Source organism: Peromyscus eremicus, chromosome X (genome assembly GCF_949786415.1).
Source record: "Peromyscus eremicus chromosome X, PerEre_H2_v1, whole genome shotgun sequence".
Taxonomy (NCBI): Eukaryota; Metazoa; Chordata; class Mammalia; order Rodentia; family Cricetidae; genus Peromyscus; species Peromyscus eremicus.
In genome coordinates this window covers 29,126,902-29,153,320 of record NC_081439.1, presented here as the reverse complement: position 1 = coordinate 29,153,320, position 26,419 = coordinate 29,126,902, and the positions used below count along the sequence as shown (strand labels likewise).

General features: G+C 43.2%; 1 protein-coding gene across 3 annotated transcripts in view; it reads left to right on the top strand.

Moving 5' to 3' along the window:
- Sh3kbp1 (SH3 domain containing kinase binding protein 1) overlaps positions 1-26,419 on the top strand; it is a 338,436-nt gene that overhangs the window by 285,811 nt on the left and 26,206 nt on the right. For all 3 annotated transcript variants that reach the window (XM_059250548.1, XM_059250547.1, XM_059250549.1), the window contains 3 exons: positions 2,664-2,744; positions 5,176-5,335; positions 24,326-24,411. In XM_059250548.1, coding sequence (XP_059106531.1) covers positions 2,664-2,744; positions 5,176-5,335; positions 24,326-24,411 — 327 coding nt within the window. The remainder of the gene's footprint in view (positions 1-2,663; positions 2,745-5,175; positions 5,336-24,325; positions 24,412-26,419) is intronic.

The following is a 26,419-nucleotide window of genomic DNA, read 5'->3' as shown; positions in this document are numbered from 1 at the left end:
AATTGCGTCATTGTGTATGTGCAGTCGCTGGCTTTTCACTGTCTGTCCTATGTGGTTAGCCAAAATTGGCACTTACTTCACTTCCCCCAACAAGAAGATGTTTTTCTAGCCATAGATACTTTTCCTCTCAGTTCTTTTCTAGGCTTGAAAAAATTCCAGTTCACTCATTCTATGTAGTTTAGATATTAAGGTTGAATCATATAGGAAGAAGTGATGTCATTAGACATTCAATAACTCACTGCACAGTGGCTTCTCATACATAAAGATGATGATTCATGCTTCCCAATGGAACTCTTCTTTATAACAGTCACAGTTAATTGTGGAGAGAAATTCCTTTGTGAATGACTATTTAAGTGGTTTATTTTTTTTTCAAACAAATTGAAGAGGGAAAGGGACAAGAGAGGATATAAATATAATCAAAATACATGGCATACATGTATGAAAGTGTCACAATGAAGCCCATTATATTGTGCAGTGAATATATGCTAATATATGTGTGTTCATACATACTAATTTTAACAAGAAACAACTTAAATAAAATTAAGGCTGTTTTTAAATTATTTTTTAAAAAACTATTATGATAGATCCATAGCACATAATATATGAATAGGTATAAATTTCCAGATTTGATTTTTTTCATACATTTATTAAGAAATGTTCTGTTTTGTAAAGACAGAGCCTCTCTCTCTAGCCCTGGATGGCCTAAAACTCACTATGAAGTCCATCCAGGCTGACTTCCAACTAAGAAGTGAGTTTTATAAAAAGTATTTTTTTGAGGGTACCACCAATTTGAGAAAAGAATCTATTTAAGATTAAATTTCTTTCCAATTTATTTGGGTCTAATTGAGAATTGCAGATATTGACCCCTGGAATTGGGTGTTAATTATATCTCCTATTCCACCCCAATCCCCACTGACATTGAACAGTTTCATTTTGCCACCTAGTGGTTCTGACTATATAAATATTCTATTGTGCTAAGATCAAAACAGACTAGTTGTGCATTTTTCTCTGAAGACCCTTTTCCCTAGAGGCATTAGCAATCAGTTGGAGCCCAGGGCATTGAACTGAGCAGTTTGGGGCTTGGACAGCCTACAATAGAGTAAGTAGGACCAAGTTCTTGGAGATAGCAGAATTGTCATTAGAAATCAGGCCATGGTGGTAGCATGGTAGACAAATTCCTTTTGAAATCACTTTACCAACATTTGTGATGAATTTCTGCTAGGTAAGGCACAGCAGCATTTCCTTTTGTTGCTCTTTTATCCTGAAGTAGCTTGAGAATTGCTTTGTAATGCAGAAATGCAAAGATGTTCATATTTCCATCATCATCAACTTTCTTTTACCAAAAAGAACCCAGATATGTAAATGATATGAATCAGAAACAGTGTTTAATGTACAGTGAGTCATTAAAGGGAGTCATATGAAGTATATGTTCAGTGGAATGTTATTTTTTTAACCTCTTGAGGCCTCATAATTCAATACCTAACACCCATCCATGGGGCCAGCCAGGCAGAGTGTCAGGTACTCCTCCAAGTCCATCAGAAGAGTACTATCAAATGTTTTGCGCTTTAGCTAGTTCCCAGCACTCTTACATACCTGGAGCCAATAGCACTGATGAGGACGTCAGGTGAGGAAACAGTGGCAGGCCACAAGAGTAGAGAAGAAATGTAAAGTGGTGTATTGGAAAACGTGTACTACTTGAAGAATTCACACACAGAGAAAGGATTCAGGGAAAGCCACTTATAATATATCTGCATATTCCTCAAAATTATGTTCTAGATCCTATTACTGTATGACAAACCACTCCAAATTCAGTGGTATAAAATAGCACTCTATAGAGCCATAGATTCTGTGGGCAAAGAATGTGAACAGAGCATGACCAAAATGGTTAGTTTCTATTCCATCTGGCCTGGGACAGTGGCTGGGAAAGCTGAACTAGTTGAGGTGGAATATCCACCTGAAAGATGGCTGCTTCACTCACATGTGTTGCTCCCTATGTCAGGAATGCCTGAGAGACTGAGCTTAGCTGGGGCTGCAGGCCAGAGTGTATATGCCTGGCTTCTCCAGGATAGTTGACCTCCATACATAGATGCCCAATAGTCCAACAAATAAAGTGTAAGCTAGATGGTCTCATATAGCTTAGCCTTGGAAATAGCATGGAATTACTTCAACTACTGGTCAAAGCATTCACAAGGATGTCCCATTGTGTACAAGGGAAGATAGACCTCACCTTATAATGCAAGGTCTATCAAACAATTCTAGGCCATATTTTTAGTCTATTACAAGATGGAGTCTAGATCCTTGTGAAACCTGTCCTTATTATGACTCCTTATTTATATGTTTTAATGAGTAAATTATTTCTACATATTCTGCATGCCTACCCTATTATATCTGTTGGCTTTTAATGTCCAAGGAAACAAGGTTTAAATATTTAGAAAAGATTTAAAGGTACATACCATCACATGTGGCTATGCAAGCCAATTTCATGACATAGACTAGAAATGAGTTCTGCTATGTTTCTGAACAATTAATATCTGCATACCACTAGCACCCATCTCAGGGACAAAAATCTATTGCCTTTGCTATACTTGATAAATATTTAAATGCAGATGTGTCAACTAAATAGAGAAAACATTTTCTGATTGCAATTAGCTTTTTCCTCCTAGGTACTACAGAGAGAAAACACGAAATTAAAAAGATACCTCCTGAAAGACCAGAAACACTTCCAAACAGAACAGAGGAGAAAGGTATGAGATCAACTCTTCATTAGCATGTCTTGAACAGTAAGCGATGAAGCTGTCTGTCACGGCACTAGTTCTGATAACGCACACAATTTGCTTTTTCTTTGGAATATGGTGATTACTGGTTTGTTTGGATGGCTTCCAGATATATCATTTTGAAGGAAATATGAGAGGGTAATGTGGCCCTTTATAGGGACAGAGTTTCCCTTCACATCAAAACAAACCAGCCCAGGGTTCTTCCATGATGTGTCTGCCATTGCCACCTTGCCTGTACCCCAAACTTGGTGGTTTGTGAGTTCATCAAGGACCCTGCACATACCTGATGCTTTCCATCTATTCCCTCCACTTTTCTCGATGTCTTGGGAGGAGGGGTCATGCACCATTGACCCCTTGCTGAAATTCCCAGCCAGACAGATGAAAGTCTTGGCTTGCTGAAATTCCCAGCCAGACAGATGAAAGTTCTTCTCTTTGGTCACTGCTGGGCCCTTGACTCTGGCTAATAGCATTACAGACACATGTTCCTGTTCAAGAATATTGGAGGGGAGGAGGGTGGCATGGTCATACTGGGAAAAGCAACTCAGTTTCCGAGTCTCCAGAGAAAGGTCAGAAATTCCATTGGCAGAGAAGTTTCTTAAAACCTCACACAGTCAGGTTACAAATGTGTTTGCTTCCCATCATTTGGGGTGTCTTTCCCAAAGAAATCTGCGTGCCATGGAAGGGCTCCTTTTACTAGGTTCCCAAGTTTTGATTGATCACACATTTTTATGGGAAAGTACTATGTTATTATGAACAGGAAGCCAAGCAAATTCCATTTTAAAAAGCAGTTATTTTGAAGTCACAAGAGAAATGCTGTATTAATGAATATAATTATCTGGAGGTGCTCCTTGGTGGCCTCATGAAATTTTATTGTGAATTTAATATTTCACATCAGTTTGCTGAAAGTTTTGCCAACATTACAAGCTATTAAGGATCTATGCCTCTTTCTTTCTTGGTAATCAGGTAAAATTTGAGTCATTAGAATCTCATTGTGGAGGCCAAGTCAGTGTTAGAGATCAATGGGAAAAAATTGCTATTCCGTGTATGTCCTATCAACAGCTCTCGGCTAAAAGCATGTGTTGTGAAATAACTAAACACTACCACCACCCTCATGGAAGACCCTACTATCTACATGCTAGCCAGGCTCTGTGATGAAGATACTTCCCTCTTTGCCCCATGCTGGCTAGCTTAGAGATGGATGTATGAGCAGCCATTCTCCTTGGCTGACCATATAACCACACAGCCCTCCCTCTCCCTCTCCCAGAGTCCTTATCCTATGCCACAGTGAGTGAAGGAGGCAGAAGTCCTAAGTGAGAAGCAATAGGGCCTTCAGGGAACCAGCATCTGAGTCTTAGTGTCCCTGTGACGTCACCAGAATCCATACCCTGTCATCCTGCAACTTACTGCATTCCTGTCCTCATTCTGTTCCTGTTGCACAGGCAGGGAGTTAGCCCTCCTTAACATTTTAGCTTAGCCCCATCTTGTCTGGCCCTAGTGTGCTAAAAAGTGAGCTCTTACCATTGCTGGTTGGGTGTGTTCTCCTTTAGAAATACAGTGAAGGTAAGCCCAGGGATGCCTGCACAGTACCTGAGGAGGAGGCACCTAAAGTTGTTTCATATCTGTGCTTGCCAATGAAGCACCAGTGTTCTGAGGACTTGCATACAAATAAATACAGGAATTTTACCTGTGCTTCAATGGGCCACACACATGCAAGTTCAGTCTTTTTTAGTAAGATTATGGGTTAATGCTTTTCACATCATGCACAAGGATACAGAAGGCAAGACTATTTGGGAATGGGAAAATTGAAGCTGTCATTGAACACCACCCAATTTGACTAGCAGATCTGGATTTGAGCTCATCTTACTAGCCCCTTGACTCTGAAAGTGGGACCCAAAATCTGAGAAGTCCCCCTTTGTCTTCCAGTTCAAAATATGCACAAAGATCCCTGAACAAGCTGTTCCCTGAATGGTTTCCTCCCTTATTGGCTGATGATCTCAGAGGTTAATCAGGCCCATTCTTTCCCTACACCCAGCAGCAGGTCATGTGGGCCATATGGGAAAATCCATCAACTATCTATGGAGCATCAGTTGTATGCCAGCCCTGTACAAGCTCTTAGGGAGATGTTTGAGCCAGGCTTTGAAAGGTAAATAGGAGCTTGTTCAGGGTCAGTGGCTGAAGGACCAGCATTAGCAAGAGCACAGAAAGAAGGGGACAGGGACTTCTGGCTCTTTCTAAGTTGACTGTGAGTAAGTTGTGCTCTTTGCTAACATCTTTGCTTTCAGAAATGGTATTGATGTGGTTTTTTTTGTTAAAGCAGGGAATAAGCAATCTGCATCTAAATGTTGCCACTGACATGAATTCTGTTTTCTTCATGCTTGTTTCATTGAACAATGACTTAAAGAAAGACCAGAGAGAGAGCCAAAACTGGATTTACAGAAGCCCTCTGTTCCTGCTATCCCACCTAAAAAGCCTCGGCCACCTAAGACCAATTCTCTGAATAGACCTGGTGCATTGCCCCCAAGAAGACCTGAGCGACCAGTGGGCCCACTGACGCACACCAGGTACTGTCATGCTCTCACCAAGGCGGGTAGACATGGGATAAACACAGGGAACGGGGGAAATGTGGGAATCAAGCTTTGTCTATAGATTCTAGACACTTCTTGCCAGTGAGGATATGGTTGCAAGGTGTTGGGGAATGCCATTTGGGTTTCAGGATCAGTAGATGAGAACTGGCTACATATCATGTAGACCCTGCTCATACCCAGGGCATTTTCCTGGGATTTGTTAGGACAGGCCAACTGCCTTGCAGACTGGAGATGCAGGTAGTATACTCTCCTTCATCCCCTAGATGACTGGCCTTTGCACACCTCACTTAAAGCTATGTCTCCTAACCCTCTGCCTATTCTTTGGTCCCTCGAGCTATGCCCTAGGCTCTCTCTACTCTTGACTACACAGCTTGGTGTGGAATACATGACAGATCTTCCTAGGGTATGTGTCTCTGAGCTCTAAGACCCTCAAAGACATGCCTGGAAACATGGTGATTTCTTCACTGGCAAGTGTGTCATGTCAGTGGCTGTCCAAGACATGTGTTAGTAATATGAAATCAGAGTTGGTACTGTGCATTCCAGAATTACATAGATAAGAACCTGTTGAATTCTCTCTGCTAGTTCTTACCTAAAACTTTCTACTGTTGCATACATGTTTAATACAAGTTGGTGTGATACATCAGAGCAGGTCAGTGGCCTTGAGATCCTTATCTGTCTCTGCCAACACACTGAAGTCTGTTCTTATAAGCTGTTTGCATGGTAAGCATTGTATGCGGCTTCTGAGTTCCTGTGTTGAAAGCAGGCAGTCCTTCAGGCTTGAATCTTAGTCCACCTCCAAGGCTGCTTTGTGAGGTGCTGTCTTTCTAACCTACCTCTCATCATCTGTAAATTGAGGGTGATACTGAAATTCACTGATGTTATTCAGATATGTTTATATGCTTATAAAGTAACAGTATTTTCCTTGTCAACTATTAAACTGTGTAAACTGCAGTAAGACAATAGTGTTTACTTAAATTTAAAGAAATTGTGGTAGAGCCCACATAACATGCAATTTATCATCTTAACTATTTTAAGTGCATGGTTTGAATTAAGTATATTCACATTATTGTGCAATCATTTCCAGAATTTTTCCCCTCTTGTAAAACTGTACCTCTAGTCCCATTAAGCAGCAACTCACCATTGCCCACTCTCTTTAGCCCTAGAAGCCATTATTCTGCTTCCTGTCTCAATGACTTTGACCTTTAGGTACCTCGTATAAGTAGAATCAAAGTGCATGGCTGTTTTCACTTTGCACGATGTTCTTCCTCAGTGCTTATCTACATTGTCACCTGGCCCATTTACTTACAATAACAAGAGCAACAAATGTCCTCCCCAACACTGACCAAACACAGAGTTACTTCATGTCCTAGATGGCTGAGAGATATCAGAAAGCAGCCAACAGTGTTGGGTGCTGACATATCTGTGTCTGGGAGGCTGTCTGCCCAGCCGAGCACAGGGCTCCGGGCATTTCCGGAGCATGTGAGTTAACATTCTGTAGGTGTTGTACCAAGGTTCAATTGAACCACTGCCTCTGTGAAATGGCCTTTGTGAGAATGAATTGGATCATAACCTCCAGTGTGCTGCTCAGGTCCCTATGTGTCATACCCTTCTCTTCTGATAGATAGTAAAGAGCTCTTTGCACATGATGAGGCCACTTAGAAGCCCCAATAACTTGAGCAACAGCCACATCAGTGGTGTGCTCATCCCAGAAGCTAACACACCAGAAGAAAAAGGTTATATAAACAGACGTGCTTCTGAAGAGAATATGAGCTATCCAAACAGAGAGAAGATGTAGGGCAGAAAAGATCACCCATCACTTTATAGCTGGCAAGAGGGCAGCCAAGGCCACATGCTGCCAAATCCTGATGGTCTTCAGGGACTCCACACATTTCAATAAACTCAATAGCATGTTCTAACATATTCCTGATACTTTTTATAATGATCTAATCAAAAGAGAAGTGGTATTCTCACTATCTGCTTGTCTTTGATAGCTACCCTTGACCCTGTGGTTATGGGGTAGATGCAGATTTGCAAGCTAGAGAAAGCTTGTCATCCCAGCTGAGCTTGCAGGCCCAAGAGGTCCCATTCACCTCCTGCCTCTGCCTAGCTCTTCTCAGCCTCCAGTTCTCAAATCTACTTGTGATTTAAGAGGGCAGGCTACCAATAAGGATGTATATTAGAGCTATCTGTGTATATAAAGTAGTGGGAAGCATAAATTCTTAACATTGCTGTGCCACTTGAATAGCCTGTGAGAATATGGAGATTCTCTAACCCCTACTCACCCTGTGGCTGCCAAGCCCCCAAGGCTTTGCACTACTATGCAAAGGGGTAAGGAGATAGAGGGAAAGCTCCAGGTTCTGGCTTAACCCATTGAAAGGAGGGCATTGACTTCCCTGACTCAGTGGCTCTCAGACTTCAGCAGACTCCAGAATCACATAAACAAAACAGACTGGTGGGACCCATCTCATGGTTCTGACTCAGTAGACCTATAATAGACTTGGAAATTTTCATTTTGTTTTGGGGGTTTGTTTTATTTTTGTTTTGCTTTTTGAGACAGAGTCTCATAGCCCAGGCTGTCCTTAAACATGCTTTGGATTCAAGGATGATGTTGAACTTCTAATCATCCTGCCTACATCTTCCTAGTGCTGGGATCCCAGGCATGTGCCACCATGCTTGGCTTATGTGGTGCTAGGAATTGAACCCAGAGCTTTGTGAATACTAGGCAATTAAACTACCAACTAAACCATATCTCCAATCTCCTGGAATTTGTATTTCTAATAGTTCCCAGGTGCTGCTACTGATGATGATGGTGGAGCCTACACCCCAGAACCAGTGGTTTAAGTTCTTCCAAGTTGATGTTGGTGCTTTCCCATCCTCTTCTGACCACCTCTCAAGCACCTGCTGATACAGCTTGATCTCTGTGCCAATCAGCATGTCCTCCTCTGGAAGCACTCCCATATCTCTTACTATTGCTCTCTTCTCCAATTGCTTGACACCTCATGTTTAGCGTGATGCTGGGGCCGACACTGTGCCACCCACCCCCGGACTCCTTTATAGGATTTAAAGCAGATCAAGAGCGCGTGTTTTGTCATTGCCACATGCCTTACAGTGTCGAGCATATGGTAGTGGCTCATTTAACAAACACTTGTTGAATGTCATAGTTCCTTAAGTGGGGGTGCCAGTGCTTATATTTCATTCCATTTGCCTCTTCTGTGTGCCTTCCCAGCCTCTATACAAGCTCTTCAGCATGTGTTCCTTACATTCAGAGTAGCTTAGTATGGTAGTATGCCATAGATTTTAAGAGGCAAAAAAGCTAAAGATCAAAGAAAATCTCACTACCCCTCAGTACCTGATGCACATTATACTTCTTGCTAAGCAATTATATTAGAAAAGTGTGGCATATAGTGGTTTTCAAAGTTGTTTCATTCTACCAAATTATTTGTGGTAGGAGTATGCCAACTGTATGCAAGCAGCCCTGTGCCAATGTCTCTCTGCACAAAGGGCACCGTGTGCTGCATGAAACAAATCTCTGCCAAGGTTTACCTGACCAGATGGCCTCCAGGCTAACAGATGATTAAGCAAAAGGACACACAGTCCTCATTGGCAGGTCTTGCTGGAGGAGGCGGCATTCTAGCTTCAGTTGCTGTGTCCGGGCTGGAACTCTTCAGCAGCCAGCAAGCTGCCGTCATGGAGCACTTGCAGAAGAGGTCTCCTTCTCTTTTTAACAGGAATAAGTATCTCCAAGGAAAGGGCTCTCTGTGGAGGAAGAGCATAGTCTGTGTTTACATGCAGTGCACATACTCGACAAAAAGCACATCAAGGGCCCACTGTGTGCCAGGCACTGTTGTGGATCTTAGGGAGGGTGGAGCTCAAGTGTTCTGTCTAGTTCTCATGAGTTCTATTCAGGGACATCAGAAGGATGCTGGAAGGGCACCAGCAAAGAAGTTTGTGTCCAGTCTAAACAAGTTGAAGCACACTGTAAGGATGTGACAGTGACCAGTGCCCTCCTCAGGTGTTGACATTCCTCAGCACTGGTAAGAATGGTCCTCTATCTGGATGGTGGTGGCGCACGCCTTTAATCCCAGCACTCGGGAGGCAGAGCCAGGCGGATCTCTGTGAATTCGAGGCCAGCCTGGTCTACAGAGCGAGATCCAGAAAAGGCACAAAACTACACAGAGAAATCCTGTCTTAAAAACAAACAAACAAAAAAGGTCCTCTAATTTCTATAAAGTGCATATGTAATGTTAATATGGAAAACTACTTCAAAAACTGCCATCAGGGTTAACTTTAAAATGATGCGTGCCAAAGGCCGTAGTGGCTCACATGTCATCCTAGCACTTGGGAAGTGGAGGTGGGAGCATCACAAGTTTCAGGCCAGTCGGGACTGTGCGGTGAGACCCTAAAGTAAAGGGGGGAATTGCAAAGAAATAGAAAAATGGAATGATGATTGGAAATTTCCCTAGGCCACAAGTGTCTCCTCAGTTATAGTCTGGACCTTGGGGATCCCTCAGTTCTTATTTCATGGTACATTAAGCTGACTCTGCCCACCCTGTGCAACCTACCCTCTAACAAAGGTGCTGGTGATCCAATGACCATTCTGTCTACCCTGTTCTGATACTTGAACATAAGTAGATCTCAGTTAACACACACATGTCTCCCCCCCCCCGTGTGTGTGTGTGTGTGTGTGTGTGTGTGTGTGTGTGTGTGTGTGTGTGTTATGTGGGGTTATAGGTTTAATAGTTTCTATTACCAATTTAATAAAAATAGATTCGGAAGTGTCTAAGAGAAGAGAGCCTGAGACTCTGTAGAGATCCCACAAGGAAAATAAAAAAGAAACTAAGGACATGATGGAGAAAAGCAGGTTGACACAGGCCCTAGCAATTGCCTTGAATAAAAGACAGAAAACCAGAAAGCCGAGGAGCAGAGCAGAGCAGAGCAGGTGCTTGCCCTCAGAGGAAGGGAGGTGGAAGCAGCTGGCTAGAGGTTAGACAAAAACAGGTTTGTCAGTCCTCAGCAAGTCAGCCACCATAAGTCATAATCAGTTTTCTTTTTCTTCTAAAGAATGAGGAAGCTAGGGGAGGACCTTTGCTCTGAGTTGAGAGAGAAAGAGAGAGAGAGAGATCTACTGCGGCCTGCTGCCAGCTCGTGTGCTCTGAATGAAGAGAACAGGTATCTGCTAAGGCATAGGTGATACACATGGGGTCTCAGGTGAGAGGGAGGGGAGCACTAGTAGGTGTTAGGGGGACATTAGGGGGAAGTCAGGCAAGCCAGGCTGAAGTGGGCAACGTTGAGAGCTGAAAGGGGAGTACAGGAGTGTGTGCTGCTTGTCATAGAGATGGACTGCTCTGCAGAGGAGCCTATCCACAGTCCGCAGTGTGCAAGGCCGTGGTAGTGGGTGGCTCCAGGTGACCGGATGAAGATTGTAAGCACTAGAGGAATCAGGGGTAGGAAAAGGCACTGTTGGAGATGGATCGGGGTGGGGGGCGAGGGGGGCAGAGAGGGAGAGGCTTCCAAAGATGACAGGAGAAGAGGGAGAAGGCTAGGGTTCTGTAAGCTAGTGTCCTCCCAGATGGATATCACTGTGTTCTGGGGGTTGATGAGTCTGTGATAAACGCTTAGCAGTTTGTCAGCAGATAGTGTGCACTCCAGAGGATAGGACTTCTGAAAGGTGGTGAGAGGTATGATCTTGCTCTGCCTGGTGTCCGGCAGAGCTAAGTTAACAGCCTTTACTTTGGCTTGTGGCTGAGAGTGTGAGGTCTATGCAGGCCATTCAATGAGGAGGTGATGGATGTAGGGGAGTGATTACTAGAGCTCAGATCTCCCAGAGGATGCTATCCATTGGCTTGGGATGTGAAAGAGAAGTGATGTTAGAGGCTGGGCATGGGGTTATGAGCAGGAGGCCTCCTGACCCCCCAAACCTGTGTTACTTTGTTGCTGTTGCCAAATATCTGACCATAACAGAGTAAGACAGGAAGAACTTATTTTGACTCATGGTCTCATAGGGTTAGTTCATGATTGTTTGGTGCCATGTGCTTAGACAGAACATTGTAGCAACCGGAGTGTGGAAAGAGAGCTGTTCACTTCATAGTAGACAGGAAGCAGAAAGACAGGAGGGGACTGAGAATATGAAATAACCTGCAAAGGCACACCTTCAGTGACCTATGTCCTCTAGGTAGATTCCATCTTCTAATGTGACCACAGCATGCCCAAAATAGCAGTATCGGGTAGGGACCTGATCAACGCATGAGCCTGCGGGGTACATGTCATACTCAAATCGTAACACTCTGTTCTTCCTGTGAAGGACTAGAAGCTTTGCTGAGAGGATTGTAGCACAAGATAGAGCAGTGCAGTAGAGTTGCATCTTCCCCTGCTTACAGTGACTGCAGGAGAATAAGTGATGGATGGGCTTTGAGACAGTTTAGGTTGAGGCAAACATTGAGTAAACATTTATGTACCAGAGATAAACTGAGTGCTTAGAGGACGGTAGTTACATCTCTTGAGACAGACTTAACTATCATAAAGGGTTTTTTTTGTCAGATCAACTAAGGCATCCTGGTTGCTTATGCACATGGGTTACAACTTAGCAGGGAATAACTTCTAGGTACTGATTGGTATGGGGTGTATAGTCTCTGTGTCTACTAAGGGAAAGCATCAAGAAGACCCTTTTTGGTACAAGTGAACCAATAGGTATAAGTGAACATACCTATTGATTAAGAAGGAAGAAGAAAGACTAGTGAGTGAGGACATGTAAGAGTTCTGTGCATTGGCCTGCAAGATATGCACCAGGGTGCTTAGGTCATCATTTGGACTTTGAATTACTTAAGAGCTTTCTTTTGAAAATTTGTAATGATGCCTTACACGGCTATTTTAGTACTTTCCTTCTTTTCTACAAGTTGGGATGAAGGCATATCTCTTACAATTTTAATTTTCAGTTAATTTTAATTATGTGTGTGCATGTGTGTTTGTGTGGGGGGTATGCTGCCTAGTTTTATGTCAATGTGACACAAACTAGAGTGACTTGAGAATAGGGAACCTAAATTGAGAAAATGTTCCCACCAGATTGGCCTGCGGCGCATTTTCTTGTTTGATGATTGAGGTGGGAGGGCCAGCTTACTGTGCACTGTGCCACCCCTGGCAATTAGTCCTAGGTGGTACAAGAATGGTAGACGAACAAGCCATGGGGAGCAAACCAGTCAGCAGCACTCCTCTACAGCCTCTGCTTCAGTTTTTTTTTTTTTTTTTTTTTTTTTGGTTTTTTTTCGAGACAGGGTTTCTCTGTGTAGCTTTGCGCCTTTCCTGGAACTCACTTGGTAGCCCAGGCTGGCCTCGAACTCACAGAGATCCGCCTGGCTCTGCCTCCCGAGTGCTGGGATTAAAGGCGTGCGCCACCACCGCCCGGCTCTGCTTCAGTTTTTGAGGCCAGGCTTCTGCCTCGATGTCCCTGAATGGCATACTAAAAGCTGTAAGATGAAATAGACCCTTTCCTCTCCAAGTTCCTGTGGTGATGTATGGAGAGGGTTTTTTATTTTTAATTTTTAATTGTATGTGTATGGGTGTTTTGCCTGCACACATGTCTATGCACCATGTGTGTGCAGTGACTACAGAAGCCAGAAGAGGGCGTTGGATCCCCTGGGACTGAAGTTACAGAAGGTTGTCATCCTCACTATGGGTGCTGGGAATGGACCCCAGGTGCTCTAGTGCTCTTATTCTAAACCATCTCTCCAGCTTTGTGTAGAGAGTTTAAACAAGCTGCTGTATGTTAGACCCTAACGCCTAGCATGAAAACTTTAGAGAGATCACCAGATCTGTTTGCATTTTCCCCTCCCTTGAATGACTTCAATGGAAGAGTTTTCCCATATAGTGGAAAGCAGGTCATGTTCTGGAACCGCTGAGGAGGTTGAAACGTGTACCTCCATGTACGGCAGATCAGAAGGCCACTAGGGAGTAGAGGCACACATAACATCCCCTAGAAACAGTGACAGTGTCAGGAGGAGGAGGCTGGGAATGGAGGGAGGACAGTGAATGCCTGATGCAGAGGAGTGCCAGCAGGTTCAAGGGAAGCCTCTCATACTGTAGGTGTGTCTACGCTATGTGCTGACCAATTTTCATCTGTAGATGCACTCGTCTCTCCTTCCACCCACACATACAGTGAAATTTATTTGCTGTAGCAAAATCCAGCAATAGTGACAGGGTTTAGCCCTGACTGGGCCACATTGATTTTCCTGCCACTAGGTGGCCGGAACAGGGCAGTGAAACACCAGGAGGCCTCAGCACCTCACAGTGCCTTTGGTTTCTAGCATGCTTTTCCTACAGCCCCTTTCTTTTTAATGCTCTTCCTCTAAGTAGCACCCTACAAACTGTCCTCACAGTTGCACAGTTTTGACACTGACAAGGAGCTGGCCCCTTGCTTGCTTTTTGAAACACCAAGATGGTGAATTAGAGATGAAATCTGCTGGTGACATCATTCTTTTGCCCTTCTGGGGTTGCTGGGCTCTGGAGGGAGGCCTGCTTCCATGTCCTTACAGAGTCTGGACAAAGAATAGAGATTAGGAGAGAAATTGAGTGAGAAATGCCCTATCACCTTCCAGCATGCCTTCACCTTCTGTAAAGAGCAGAGCTTGTGTTCATCTGGGTGAAGACATGCATTGCAAGGAGAGAGATGCCAGGAAAATCACTCTGGTTCTTGGTTCTTGTGTCCCTGGCATTACTTGGGCAGTCCCATAATTCAGTGGGACTGCTTTTTCAATCCCAAGATCTGCTATGCCTGGGACATGTTTTGTCTGTAAGATGGTTATATGGAGACTCCAAGATCTCAGCATGGCATTTTTCTGGGAAAGAATAGAAAGCCCTTTCAAGTAATAAATAAAGGAAACCTGTTTTGTCCTTTCTTGATGGAAGGGCCCCCCTCCAGGGCTTGCTATATTGTGGGGCAGAATGCTCCTGAAGGATGCACTCCATATTTGCTCTCTTCATACATGTTGTAAGTCGCCTCTCAGTTACTAATCTGAAAGAAAAATCCCATGAAGAGTAAAATATGTGAATGTGGAGGCTCCTTTGTATTATTGCCATCTCAAGTATGATAGAAAAAGACAAAGCTAGGCATCAAGTCTCCCATCTGGTTCCTGCTCTGCTATCAATCAGCTTCCTGACCTTGTACACACCCATTCCACCCTCTGAGCACACAGGACCTACAAGCAGAGGCCTATCACAAAGTGGGAAATTGGGCTGGGTGGTCCCTGCCCAACATTCCCAGTCAAAGATATTAAGCAGGTAGCCAGGAGAGTTGGCAAAATGAGTTCACTTGCCATCCCAGTTTGCTTTCTGTTGCTATGATATAACACTGAACAAAGTCAAATTGAAGAAGAAAGGGTTTATTTGCCTTAAAGGTTATAGTTCACGAAGAAAGGAAGCCAAGGCAGAACCTGAAGGCAAAGACCATTGTAGCAGAGACCATGGAGAATGCTTCTTACTGGCTTGCTTCCCATGGCTTGCTCACCTTCCTTTCTTATAGAATCCAGGACTACCTGCCCACAGGTTGGCACTACCTATAGTGAGCTGCCCCCCCCAACTCCAATCAATCATTAATCAAGGAAATGCCTCCACAGATTTGCCTGCAGGCCAATCTGATGAAGGCAATTCCTTGGTTGAGATTCCCTCTTCCCAGATATGTCTAGGTTTGTGTCAAGTTGCATTGCCCTTAGCTTTTGCATCTTGGGGGTATCACTGGATTGAGATGTTATTGGGATGAGCAAGGAGTTTCTCCATGTTTTGCACTACAAAGGGATAATGAGAAGATTGCCTGGTTGAGAGAATGAAAGAAGACAGAGCAATGCAAACACTTTATCTGTCATCTCCCTTTTGACATGTGTAATGTCTATGAAGGTAGAATGAGAGGTGGTGACAACTAGCAGACTTATCCTGTGTGCCTTAGTAGTTGCCTGCACATGGGAACTAGGGCTTGTAACATTTTCTTTTCCATTCCTTCTCAACTCTGCCCCTACCCCCTACTTTTTTTAGACATCTAAAGCTGAAAGATTTGCATTATGGTAGCACATCATTTTGAGGGAAAGGGACTGCTGATGAAATCACCATATAGACTTGGAATCTTCTTCTGTAGGAATTCCTCTTGTTTGCATCATCTCCATGTAGCTCCAAAAATTGGTGGCTGCTTGGTTGTCTGTCATGATGCTGGTAGTGCTATCATAGATTTGTTAGTGTGCTTCCTTTGGCTCCTTGCATCCTTCAACACCATTTCCATCCCACATGTCTTGGCTTAACTGTCCCGGCTTGAGCTAAATTAGGCCATGCCACTGGCTGAGTTCATGTTCTCAAGGGTGGCACAGTGTTGTGTGTCTTCCACATTCTTCTCTATGCACGAGCCCTGTGTTGTCTCAAGTCCAAGTGGGATGAAGGGGTCACACTGGATGCATGGGGTTTTTCTGTTTGTTATTGGCACTTCTTAACTTGGGAAGCAAAAATTATTTACCCAGCTGGGAGTGAGCTAGTGTATACACAGCCTGGTATCATCAATGACTTGCTGTGCCCAAAGCCAGAAGATCCTCTGCCTGGAAGACCAAGCAGCCGAATAATAAAGCAGCTTCAGTGGAGACAAGAAATTCAGAAATTCAAGATCATTCTTGGCTATATAGAAAGTTCTAGACCAACCTGGGATACATGAAATCCTGTGTCTAAATAAATTAATGAATGAGTGAACAAACAAGTCAGCTTGAAGAAGCGCTCTTGGTCTCTACAATTAGACTTAGTAAGTTCATATCTAGAGCCTGTCACTTTAATACTTTTGTGACTTCATTAGCAAGTGACTTAGCCTCACTTAGCCTCAGTTTCTTTTACTATATAATGAAAAGCAAGATGTCATGGGCCAGTTCCTCAGGAATCAGACTGTTCCAGCAGAACGTGAGAAGCTGTTGTAGGGCTCCATGCCCATAGAAGCAGGATTGGGCAGAGGGAAAGTTAAGTTGTAATAGTGGGTCAACAAGCACCTCTGAGATCCACAAGGAGCTTTGTAGCTAAAATTGTCCAGTTGAGTTTTCCCCTGTTGGCTAAGGAGGCTCTCTGCAGCCAAGACTTTCTCTAGAAGGACTGAAAACTGAAAGCTGCCTATAACAGCATTCTTGGTAGTAGGGTTTACCACCCTACCTCTGCAAGGGATCCCCCAAGGCATAGTGAATAGCTCCATGGGAGATTGTGAGGGTGCAGTACTCCGTACATGAAGGACTTTATCTCAGTACCTAATGGGTGATGGTCCTTGAGCAGGCAGTAGCTGCTGCTGTTATTTTCATGAGATCTTAGGATCTATTTCTCCCTGTTGGGACTGCTCAGACTCTTGTCTGTGATTTAGCTTCCTTGTTCAGGAAAGCAAGGGGACTTCTATGATGTCTAGTTACCCATCATGCAAGTGTCAAACTAAAACTTCTAAGAGAAAATATGTGGAAATAGAATCACTTTGATTTCAAATTTAAACTTCTTTATTTAGTTTCATATTTCTTCTTATTTCTATTAGTCCTTTGAGAATTTTGTACGGTGTGTTTTGATTATATTCACTTCCCTCCTCAACTCCGCTCAGATCCATCTCTTTTCTCTATCCACCAAATTTTGTGCCCTGTGTTTTTTTTTTAAACTCATTAAGTCCATTTTGTGGTGCTCACATACTCTTGGATGAGTGACCTCCCACTGGAGTACAGTCGACCTACCAGAGGCCACACTCTTAAAGAAAACTGACTCTTCCTCTCCCAGAAGCTATCTCATGCCAATAGCTGCTCAGCTAGGGGTTAGGTTTTCATGTCCACCGGGTAGCAAATCCCTTGCTGGGATTTGGGTTGACTTGAGTTTTGTGCATAGTATCACAACAGCTGTGAATTTGAATGTGTACCTGCCCTGCTATGCCAGGAAAACAGTTTCCTTGTACTCATCCACCACCTCTGGCTCTCACAATCTTTCTGTACCCTCTTCCACAATGATCCCTTAGAATGAGGGAGTATGAGTCTGGGCAGCCTTGTTCCTGCTTTCTTTGGATAGATGGTGCTATTCATAGCCGGCCTTCTCCTGTGTTCTTTTTATTTAATTGTTGTGGGTATAGAAACCCAACAGAGGAAAAACTCTGGCAGGAGCCAGTAAATGATGAAAGGATGAGCTTTTTTCTCTTCTTTAGAGTTCAATAACATCCTTTCTGGGAAAAAAATGGTACCCTTGTAGTGAAGAGACTGTGGTAGAATGGAGACCATCAAGAGCTGCATCCTCATTGGTTATCATCCACTATAGACATGTGCTTCAGTAAATTTCAGAAATTCTGCTATTTTTCAGAACTGAAATTCATTAGCATTGTTGTAAAGAGGCTATAAATATAGTGAAAGGCATTTACAAATAGACATTGTAAAATGCTTACACACCCACAGTCTGAACACTGTCAAAACACCAGCTGCAGCTTCCCTACTTGGAAGGATCAGAACTTTTTTTAAACTACACCTACTGTGTTTTCAAAATAGGCTTGCTTCTAGCTCTAGATAGAAGAGCATTTCAACTGAAACCTGTGTCTAGCTCTTGGCATGAGAGATCAGAGAGCTCAGTTAGAGAGAAGAGCCAATATCCCAGCCTCCTTATACTAGTGTGGCCCATGTTCTAGAATCTAGGGGAGAGTCACTTGGAAATGGTTAGTTCCTATTTCTTCAGGGTGGTTCCTCATGCTTCATCCTGTAGAGCCTTCAGATAAGTCCCAGAAGCATGAAACTATCCCTTAGGTAGAAGCCCTCCCTGGCAAGGGTTCACTACAGGTCACACCAAATGCCATTCGATAGGAAGCCACCCTGACAACTGAAATATAATATTATTTTTTCTTTTTATCAAATGCCATCAGAACAGAGGTCCTAAAATTAGGGTTGGAGCCTCTAGTAGCTATGTTATTTGCAATTGTATTTTTCATTTGTATTATACTCTGTATTTCTAGCAGTTGTGAACCCGAAATACCCTTTACAGCTAAAGTTCTCCATTGATGGCTGCTGTGCTGGAATGTGTTCAGTTCTTTAGGCCTAATGCTGTATTCATTTGCTCAGGCTATCATAACAAACTACCACAGGCTGAGTAGTGGAAATAACAGACATTTAGCTTATCATAGTTATAGACCATTGTAGTAGGAGGGAAGACATGAAAAGATTCTCTTCTGCATGACCTGGAGAGCTGGCTTAGTGTTTCAGACCACTTGCTGCTCTTCCAAAGAACCTAAGTTTAAATCCAAGCACTCAAGTCGGACAGTTTAGAACTGCCTGTCACTCCAGCTCCAGGAACTCTAACACCCTCTTCTGGCCTCTATGGGCACCCCCATACACCCAGAAGCCACTCTCACAAATACACACACATACACATATAGTACAAATAAATAGTTTTAAAATTCTCTTTTGCAGAATAAGCAGGGATCACTAGGTTTACACATAAGTATCAAATATTGTGACAAGAACAGGAATAGAGGGGTGCCGTGAAAGAACCAAGAAAAAAAGACCAAGAACTGAGTCTCTGAATGCTAAAGGATGAGTTACATTTGCTCTAGTCGAGAAGGAAAGGACATCATTCTAAACCTTGATGGAGATGTGGAGATTTGAAGGCATAGGAAAGAATAAAAGTCTGAGAATTTGAGAACAACTGGTTTTGAATGGTAATAATGTGATAAGAAATGTTACACCTTTCTGTAAAAAAATACTTTAAAGAGTAAAAGGCTAAAAGCCTGGGGTGATTGCTTATGCAGTAAAGTGCCTGCTGTGTAAGCAAGAGGGCCTGAACTCAGATCCCCAGCACCCATGGACAACCTGAGCGGTGCTGGACACATTTGGAACCCCACTGCTAGGGAGACAGAAACAGGTGAATCTCTGCAGCCAAGCAGTCTAGGTGAATTGAGGAGCTCCAGGTTCAGTGTGAGGTGCTGGGCATGGCAATACATACCTTTAATTCAAGAGGCAGGGACAAGTAGATCTCTATGAGTTCGAGGCCAGCCAGGGCTACATAGTGGGACCCTGTCTCCAAGTAAATATATGAATAAATAAATACATAGATAAATAAATAAACAAACAGAGGGTGATCAGGGAGGATACCCAATATCAGCCTCTGGCCTCCACAGGCACATGTATACACATGAATGCATATCACAAACACTCAAATGCATGCATACATGCCCCACACAAATATGTAAAATAAACTAAAAGGCTAAAACACTATATCCAAAAGAAAAACAAATACATATAAAAGAATAAAATAGTTGAGTCATACAATAACAGGGAAATAAGAATTAAACAGTAGCAAGATATCCTGAGCACAATAATGGGCAATGGAGTCATTCTAGCCCTTGAAATAGGCTTTCATTTGATAAGAGCCTTCCAGCTGTTAACTCAGAGAAGGCCACAGCAGCTCCAAGATTGACAGTAACTGAGATACATCATGAAACCACGTGTTCTTAAGCAGCCAAGTTTTGAGGAACATGTGATTAATTCCGAAGCAAACCTCCTCCTCACCAACAGCCCCTCTGATGTACTCTTCGGCTACCCACCAGGATGTCAAACCATCTTGCCTTTGATGGCTTTCAGAAGCTTCCCTTCCAGAATACCAAAAGCCAAGCACACTCAATTCCTTCAAATACAATAGTATAATATTTGTATATAGCGTACTCAGTGCTCCTCTGTACTTTGAATCACCTTTATTACTTATAATAATGCTTCAGTGTAGATATCATGCTGTGATGTTATACTGTACTCTTTAAGGAATGCTCACAAGAAAAATCTGTGATCAACATGTAACTTTCCCCTAAGTATTTTCATTTCGTTTTATTTTAAACTGTGTACCTGCAAACAAGAATATGTGCCTGCATGCATGCCTGAAGGAGACTAGAAGATGGTGTCAGATTCCCTGGTGCTTGTGTCATAGATGGTCACGAGCCATCCAGCATGGGTGCTGGGGACTGAACTCAGGTCTTCTGCCAGAGCAATACACTCTCTTGACTATCTCTCCAGCCCCCTCATTTTGTTTTAAAAGTACAACTCTATTTATTGCAGTAGTATCCATTGAACTCAGGGCTTCATGTGTGCTAGGCAAGAACTCTACTGTAACACTATATCCCCGGCACAAACGTTTTTAGTTTTCATTGGAAAATAGTTCACTGTATGTATTTATGGGTATAGTGTGCCATTTCAGTACACACTTATAGTGCATGTTGATCCTATCAGGATAATTGGCATATCTGCCCCCTCAGATATTTATTCTTTCTTTATGTTGGGCATATTCAAAACCCTACTAGCTGTTTTGAAATATTTAATCCATTGCTGCTGACCACAGTTTCTAGTCATCCTATAGAGCATTGCAAGTTATTCCTATGTCTATCTGTGGCGCTTGATTTGTTAATTATCTTCCCATTTCTCTTTTCTCTATTGCCTCATCGGGCTTTGGTAATCACTGTTCAGTTTTCTGTTTCTTTGAGATCAGTGTTAAATTTTGTTTTTTTAAAAATATTTCTGTGGGAGTGTGTCGAGGTCAAAGGTCAGTTTTATGGAATTGGTTTTTACTTCCACGTTTATGTGGTTTCCAGGGATTGAACTCAGGATTTCAAGTGCCTTTTACCCACTGACCCATCTTTCAGCTATGGTTTCTTTTTTTTTTCTGTAGAGGCAGAGAGCTCTCACTATGTAGCCAGGCTGTACTAAATTTTGTAATCCTCCTGCTTCAATTATGTATCCTTGGCTAATCTCAGGCTTGTAATCCTCCTGCCTCTACCTCTAAGGTACTGAAATTATAGGCATGCACTACTATTGCCAGCTAAGATTATTTTTCTTTTTGGTACTAGTAATTCTAAGCAGTGTAAGGTGACACATCACTGTGGTTGTGATGGACATTACTCTGATTATTAGTGATGCTGAACCATTTTTTTATGTACCTATTGTCTGTCCATGTGTAGACCCTCTTTTGAGAAATACTTAACTCTGGTCATTGTGATTTTATTATTGAGTTGTACAATCCACAGTTAGTTGAATCTCTGTGTGCAGAACTCGTGGAAAGTTGACTTCAAAGTTGATTCATGGAAGTTACCTTCAAATGAGTTGATGCTGAGGCTCAGATATCAGAAGTTTTTAAATACCCCCTGCCCCCCCCCATACATCCTACCACACTAAATGGCTTGGTATCTGCCTGAGGCAGTGATTGAGGGCTCTGAATTTTGGTTGTCAGGTATAGAAAGAGTCTGAGATGGACCCTGGCTTGGGGACTCCAAAGCCTTAGGATATTGGATGAGATAGTAAAAAAAAAGGCCTGGCCCATCTGTGAAACTATTTCCCCTCCCAAGCTCTACAGTAGATCATATTCTTCCTCGACTTCTGTTTCAACCTAGCTGTGAATGATCCAGAAAATTTCATAATGCATATATATATATATTTATGGTTTTTCGCTGGAGTTATCGCCAGTCCCACCCGGGCCCGCAGCCACTCAGACCCAAATAAACATGCAGACATTTATTTAAACTGTTTGGCCTAATGGCTCAGGCTTCTTGTTATCCAGTTTTTATATCTTAAATTAACCCATTTTTATCAATCTATAAGTTGCCACGTGGCTTGTGGCTTACTGGTATTTTTACATCATGCTTCCTCTGTCTCTGGCTGGTGACTACTGACTCAGCCTTCCTGTTCCCAGAATTCTCTTCTCTGTTTATCCCACCTATACTATACTTCCTGCCTGGCTACTGGCCAATCAGCGTTTTATTTATCAATCAGAGCAACACATTTACAGCATCCCCAGCAGGGTTTCTCTGTGTAACAGCTCTGGCTGTCCTGGAACTCACTTCGTAGACCAGGCTGGCCTTAAACTCACAGAGATCTGCCTGCCTCTGCCTCTCAAGTGCTGGGATTTAAGGCATGCTCCACCACCCGGCTCATAATGCACATTCTAGAACAGGCTTTATGACATGTTACACTTAGTGAAGGCCCAGCAGAAGAGGGAATAGGATACCAGTACTTACCTATCTGTACTCTAGTGAGGAGTATGTTGGGTGTTTTCTTGAGACAAGAGAGAGATACCTCCTTCTGAGAGTCCTTTACCATAGACCTGCTGACATGCCAATGTGTATTAGAGAATTCTCCTGAGGCTTCACTCCTAGAAGAAGATGTTTGCTGAGAGAAAGTAAATCAGTCTTCTCCAAGGACAAGCCCCCTGATAAGTTAGCCAATCCTAGGAGTTCAGCCCTAAGCACATATAAACAATGCTGAATGATTTCAGCAGCTTGTATTTAGAAGCTTACACATACACACAAAGGCACACAAGCATACACACATAGCCCAGTACATCCTTGCCCATGCTGATCTTGCCAATTTGTCTCCTCTGGCTTCTTCTCTCTGGGACACTTGGTCATGTGGCTATACCCTCATATACACTTGCTTCTCTGCTCAATCCTACCCTCTTCTCCTTTTTTCCTGTTCACTTCCTTTCCCTTTCATGTTTTTAATTGTGTGTGTGTGTGTGTGTGTGTGTGTGTGTGTGTGTGTGTGTGTGTAAGTGTAAGCAACCTCAGGTATCAGTCATTGCCTTCTACCTTGTGTGAGATGGGATTTTGTTCTTATACCTCCTTCCAGCCAGCCATCACTGAATTTGCTAAGTTCAGCTGGCTCACAGACGTCTAAGGAATTCTTCTGTCTCAATCCTCCTATCTTACCTTAGGAGCATTGCAATTACAGATGTGTACCACTGGGCCTGGCTTTATGTGGATTTGTAAATTTTGAACTCAGGCCCCCAGGCTTGTGTGCTAAGAGCTTTAACTCACTGAGCCATTTTCCCAGGGCACAGTCCTGCCTCTTATGAGTATGTCTTTTTATTTCCCCAAGGCCCAAGTGCAGTACTCCATGTTCCATGTGCCCTGTAGAATTCCACTACCCTACACAGGACTGTGGCATGCAGTCATCATGCCTTGTGGACCTATGGTGGTCTGTGTGTCTGTACCGTTCACATCATGAGTCTTTCCAGAATAGGTATTTCCCACCTCGGCCCTCTTCATCCTCCCAGCAGAGGAGGCATCAGACAGATAATTGTGGGAGTAAATCTGTTCTGGTGTATTTTCACTTCAGGCCATGGGAACTTTGCAAAGGCTGTGAGATGAACTATCTCTGTTGTTTTGAAAGGAACAACTGCTCAGCTCTCACTCTCATTTCATGGGGAGGTTCAGCCCTTAGATAACTTTATCTGGGGCTCATCTCCCTAACAGGGCCAAAGAGCTGCCTTTTGGGAGTGATATGGAGGAATCTCAGGCTAGTCTACAAAGAAACTGTGTTTCTTTCCTTATCTTGGAGACTTATTCCCATCCCACGTGTGGGCTTCTTCCAACCCAGATTCTGAGAGAAGTCGCTCGTGTCGTTATGAGCATAGAGTGGGGGTAGGGCATGACCACTCAGAAGGTATCTAATTTTATAGACTTGTACCCCTAGTGCCAGCCTTCAGACTGCCAGATCTCAACTTGACACCTTATGCCTGTCAACAGCCTGGCTGATACCTCAGCCCCAGGCCAGAGAACCTTTTCTCAAGGTTAAAAGTAGCTAACCTTTGACAAGAAGCATTGGCTAAATCCTGTGTTCCTTAAAAGGGAAGCTGCCAGTTTGCCAGTGCTTATTTGGCCTTGGGGCAAGAACAGGCCTGTGTTGCATCCTGTGGAGACAGTGGGAGGGTTTGTGGCTAGAAATGCATTGGCAGAGGGTCATTATTAAAATAGCCATCTTAGAAAATATGTACAGAACAGAGGGACGTCCAGTCTGCTGGCCAGTTTATACCACAGCCCATGTGGCTGGACAGCTCATTGGCTCTCACTACATCCCTTTGGCTCCTTCTACAGGTAACAGCCCCACACACAGCACCCTCTGTAATGTGTGTGCAGCAAGAATGTGGACAAAATGACAAGGACACACTGATTATTAAATGTCTGGACTTGTGTTCTTAATGTAGGGGTGACAGTCCAAAGATTGACTTGGCGGGCAGCGCACTCTCTGGCATCCTGGACAAGGACCTCTCAGACCGCAGCAATGACATTGGTGAGTGAAGACACTGTTCTGCTTCTCTTTGCAGAGTTAGAAAAGAACTACAGGGCCTAGCATGCCTCTTCAAGCAATGGGATGGGCTCCGTTGTGACCACTGAAGTGCCAGGCTGTCAGCCTTTGCTGGGTTTTAGGTGGCCCTGGTTCACAAGGAAAGTAAGTGATGGCGATTTCTACCTGAAGAAAAAATGCCTGGGGTTTTTAGCCTCCCTGGCCTTCACAAAATTCCTTGTAAGTTCTAGTGAAGAGAAATGATGAGTGAACATTTTTGTAGAAGTAGGCGCTTACTTAGTTCATGCTTATCCAGCCTAGAAAAGGGTAAAAATGTAAAATGTCAGGGCTCACTGTAGAAGTGGCACTAAGTACTTTGACTTCGAGGTTAAAATGAGCTTTTTTGTGTATGGTAATTGCCGCTTAGCACAAACATGAGGAACTTTCTTTCCCAAGGTCAAACCAGCACTGTGTGATAAATGGGAAAGGACTGCTAAGGTCTGAGTAAACAAAAGTCAACGTCCTTTTGGGGTGTATCTGGATGGATGTGAGGTGACTGGCAGTGTGGTCTGGGTAATAACCCTTTTAGGATGCCAAGTCTTAAGTCCAGATCTTGTTTTAAGTGCAGGGTCTTTTTATTTGTATCTATTGTCATAAGGTAGCATTCTCTTGCATTCTACTTTAGAAAGCTACATTTTGAAATTGCCCTTATTTTAATTAATGTTTGCTTGTGAGTTCATTATAGATTCACAGACAGATTTTAGAAATGATGCATATTTTCCTCCTCCACATCCCGTGGTACCATCTCTCAAAACTATAGTGCTGTACTGACATTGATGTGTTGCAACTCATTAGTCTTGTTCAGGTTTTGCCTAGTTTTACTGGTATTGTGTATATATAAGTTGCTCTGCAATTTTTATTTTGTGCGTGTCTGCTAACATAGTCAAGGTTCATAATATCTCTGTCACTACCAGAATTCCTCGTGTTGCACACTTCTTTTTTCTTTCCTCTGGTTTTTGTTTTTTGTTGTTTGTTTTGTTTTGTTTCATTTCAGCATTTCTGGGTTTTGGTTTTCTTTTGCTTTTCTTTTTAGGCTGGGTCTCCTTATATAGCCCAGGTGTCCTAGTTTCCTTTCCCGTTGCTATGATAAAATACCCTGGCAAAAAAAGCAACTTAAGGGAGAAGGGTTTATTTTTAGGTCACAATGCCAGGCTACAGTCCATCAGCTTGGGGAAGCCAAGGCCGCAAGGAACATGAAGCAGCTAATCATATTCAAGAGCAGAGAGAATAATGCATGCATACTTATATTTAGCTTGTGTTCTTCATGATAATACAGTTCAGGATCTCTTGCCTAGGAATTGGTACCACCCACAGTGGGTGAATTTTGCCACCTCTAGTATAGTCAAGATAATACCCCATAGATATGCCCACAAGACTACCTGATTTAAACAATCCCTCATTGAGACACTCTTCCCCGGAGATTCTAAATTTTGTCAAGTTGACAATTAAAACTAACCATCGCACTGGAGTAGCCTAGAACTTATTGTAATATATAGTCCAGACTGGGGTCAAACTCAACATACCCCTGCCTTCACCTCCCAAATCCTAGGATTACAGGCATGTACCACCATGTCAGGCTGTGTTGCTCATTTCTAACCACACCTACCTTCCTCCAAGCCTCTCACCCCCAACATCTGGCAGTTAGTAGTGGGATTGATTTGACATAGAAGATAGATTTCCAGAATCATCTGTGTTGGCCACTTAATTTAGAAACAACTGCCCAACAGTTGGCAGGCCTTCCAGTGCAGCAGACTGCTTGACATTAGCAGTCTTCTGCTCTGCCTGATGTGACCCCCCAGGTTGGATACTGTTTTCTTCTGAATCCACTAATCAAATCACATCTTTGCAAACTGCTGACCTGGAGTTTCTGGCCTGACCTTGTGAGGCCTTGTGTGCAGGGTGCTTGGTTGCGACTGTAAATACCAAAAATGTTTGTGCTGCTTCCAGAAGCTGG